This window comes from Brassica napus, chromosome C7, assembly GCF_020379485.1.
Source record: "Brassica napus cultivar Da-Ae chromosome C7, Da-Ae, whole genome shotgun sequence".
NCBI classification, from domain to species: domain Eukaryota; kingdom Viridiplantae; phylum Streptophyta; class Magnoliopsida; order Brassicales; family Brassicaceae; genus Brassica; species Brassica napus.
The window spans coordinates 10,066,819-10,069,863 of NC_063450.1; the positions used below are offsets into that span (position 1 = coordinate 10,066,819).

Sequence of the window (3,045 nt, forward strand, 5' to 3'; positions counted from 1 at the left end):
GTTACCAATCAGAACCTAAAACCGAATTTAAAGGAAAAAACCCAAACTGAAAGCCAGATAGAGATTAGGCTGTGAGTTCCAACGCCCACAATGCAAAAATGATAGCTAATAGAGCTTGCGACTTCTCTCCCCCGCTCTCCACCGCCTCTCCTTCCGGAGCCTTCGCCACCGTCACCGTCACCATCCCGAACTTCTACTTCTTCTCTCCCTCCCTAAACCCCAACATCATCCCCCATCTCCCAATCATCCGCCACCGCAGCAGCTCCTCGCGTCGCTTACTCCGCCGTCTCTCCTTCAGTCGAAACGAAACTCAGTCCTTTCCACAGCCATTCACTGCTAATTCCGCTTCTCACCGTACCAGAACTTTCGTCGAACACGTTGCAGGCACTAAAGAATCACCAAACCAAACCATCGAAGTCTACGATTTCGGAGATTTAGAGTCTGCTAGGAACGATTTGAGGAACGTTGCGACTCGTAGAGTCGAGACTGATGTGGAAGTGAGAGAGATAGAAGACTTGCCGGAAGAGTGGCGCCGCTCCAAGCTAGCCTGGCTGTGTAAAGAAGTTCCGTCGCATAAAGCCGTGACGCTTGTGAGGCTCTTGAATGCTCAGAAGAAATGGGTTCGTCAAGAAGACGCTACTTACATCTGTGTCCATTGCACACGGATTCGCGAGAACGAAACAGGATTCAGAGTAATAATTAAAAAAAAAAAAACAACCTTTTTCAGACAATACATCAGTTTGCAGTTTGTTTTGTCTGATTCTATGGTGAAAGTTTTTATCTTTTTAGGTGTATAGATGGATGACGCAGCAGAATTGGTACCGGTTTGATTTCGGTTTAGCCACAAAGCTAGCTGATTTCTTAGGGAAAGAGAGGAAGTTCACGAAATGTCGAGAGGTGTTCGATGATATTATGAATCAAGGACGTGTTCCAAGCGAATCCACGTTTCACATTCTTGTAGTTGCTTATCTAAGTAGCTCAGAGGAAGGTTGTTTCCAAGAAGCGTGTAGTGTTTACAATAGAATGATTCAACTTGGAGGTTACAGACCGCGTCTTAGTCTGCATAACTCTTTGTTTAGAGCTTTGGTTAGCAAACAGGGAGGGCCTTCGAGTGATGACGTTAGGCAAGCTGAGTTTATCTTCCATAACGTTGTGACGACCGGGCTTGAGGTGCAGAAAGATATCTATAGCGGGCTAATCTGGCTGCATAGTTGTCAAGACGAAGTTGACATAGAGAGGATAAACTATCTAAGAGAAGAGATGAGGAAGGCCGGTTTTGAGGAGAGTAACGAAGTTGTGGTTTCGTTACTCAGAGCGTATGCTAAGGAAGGAGAAGTGGAAGAAGTTGAGAGGACATGGCTTGAATTGCTTGGTTTGGATTGCGGTATACCTTCTCAAGCGTTTGTGTACAAAATGGAAGCTTACGCAAAAGTAGGCGATTTCGCGAGAGCTTTGAAGATATTTAGGGAAATGGATAAGCATTTAGGTGGTGCAACAGTTTCTGGATACCACAAGATCATTGAAGTCGTATGTAAAATAAATCAAGTGGAACTTGCGGAATCTCTCTTGGAAGAGTTTTTAGAAACCGGGAAGAAGCAGCTTCTACCTTCATATATAGAGATAGTCGAAATGTACTTTGATTTGGGTTTACATGAGAAACTGGAGAAGGCTTTTGTTGACTGCTTGGAGAAATGTCAACCTAACCAGACTATATATAACATATACTTGGAGTCATTGGTTAATATAGGCAACCTTGAGAAAGCAGGGGACGTTTTCGATGAAATGAAGAACAACGGGACAATCAATGTGAATGCTAGTTCCTGCAACACCGTTTTGAAAGGATACTTGGATTCTGGAAATCATGCGAAGGCAAAGAAGATATATGAGCTGATGAGTTTGAAGAAGTACGAAGTCGAGTCACCGCTTATGGAAAAGCTTGATTACATCCTTAGCTTGGTGAGAAAAGAAGTGAAGAAACCGTTGAGCATGAAGCTAAGTAAAGAACAGCGAGAGGTATTGTTGGGTTTGCTGTTAGGTGGTTTGCGAGTGGAATCAGACAAAGAGAGGAAGAGTCACAAGATCATGTTTGAATTCAGAGGGAAGTCTCAAGCTCATCTGATACTGAGACAACACATACATGATCAGTTCCGTGAGTGGTTGCCTCATTCCGAAGACGAGGATATACCATTAGAATTCTCCTCCATTTCTCATTCATGCTTTGGGTTTTACGCTGATAACTTCTGGCCAAATGGTCGACCTGAGATTCCCAAACTGATTCACCGGTGGCTCTCGCCTCAGTCACTGGCTTATTGGTATATGTACAGTGGATATAGAACAGCCTCGGGAGATGTTATCTTGAGGTTGAAGGGAAGTGTAGAAGGTATCGAGAAGGTTGTGAAGGCTCTGAGAGCTAAATCTATGGAATGTAGGGTTAAGAAGAAAGGAAACGTTTTCTGGATTGGACTTCAGGGAACAAACTCGGGTTTGTTCTGGAAGCTAATAGAGCCTCACGTCTTAGAGGACATGAAAGATCATCTAAGACCCGCTTATGAAGCAGTGGACCATGATAGGGACTAAAGGGCCCATTTGTTTCTCCGATGAGAATTTTGTTTGTTCAGACACTAAAATTGCAACTCATCCAGATGGATCATCCGAATGACTTTCAGAAATTTAGGATTAATTTTAAAGTTCATCCAGCTGAACCAATTTGGATCATTTGAATGGAGATGGTTCATTCAAAATGGTATAATGTCTATTATGCCCTTAATGTAATTCACAAATTACAAACCTAAACATAATATCATTTTGTCACACACGAAAACTGACAAAACCTCAGAAACGCGTTTTCCCGCGAAAACCTAAAAACTAATTTTTCACATCAAAACCCCCAAAACGCATTTTTCCGCCAAAATTTGAAAAACGTGTTTTTACGCCAAATTTGCAAAAACGTGTTTTCATGCGAAAATCACAAAAACATGTTTTCACGCCAAAACCCCAAAACGCATTTTCTGCTAAAACACAAAAATATGTTTTCCCGCCAAAATC

The 3,045-nt window shown here is 42.6% G+C and overlaps 1 protein-coding gene across 1 annotated transcript; it reads left to right on the forward strand.

Moving 5' to 3' along the window:
- LOC106445623 (pentatricopeptide repeat-containing protein At2g15820, chloroplastic) lies at positions 1-2,692 on the forward strand. Its single transcript, XM_013887212.3, has 2 exons — positions 1-692; positions 790-2,692. The coding sequence occupies exons 1-2, from the start codon at positions 99-101 to the stop codon at positions 2,575-2,577; spliced, it is 2,382 nt and encodes a 793-aa protein (XP_013742666.1). The 5' UTR covers positions 1-98; the 3' UTR covers positions 2,578-2,692.
- Positions 2,693-3,045: the final 353 nt, after the last annotated feature.

What these genes read in the sequence shown, in the direction of transcription:
- LOC106445623 (XM_013887212.3), top strand. Translation starts at nt 99, where the DNA reads ATGATAGCTAATAGAGCTTGCGACTTCTCTCCCCCGCTCTCCACCGCC. An exon ending in AGAACGAAACAGGATTCAGA is followed by an intron (nt 693 to 789) that starts GTAATAATTAAA and finishes TTATCTTTTTAG; the next exon opens with GTGTATAGATGGATGACGCA.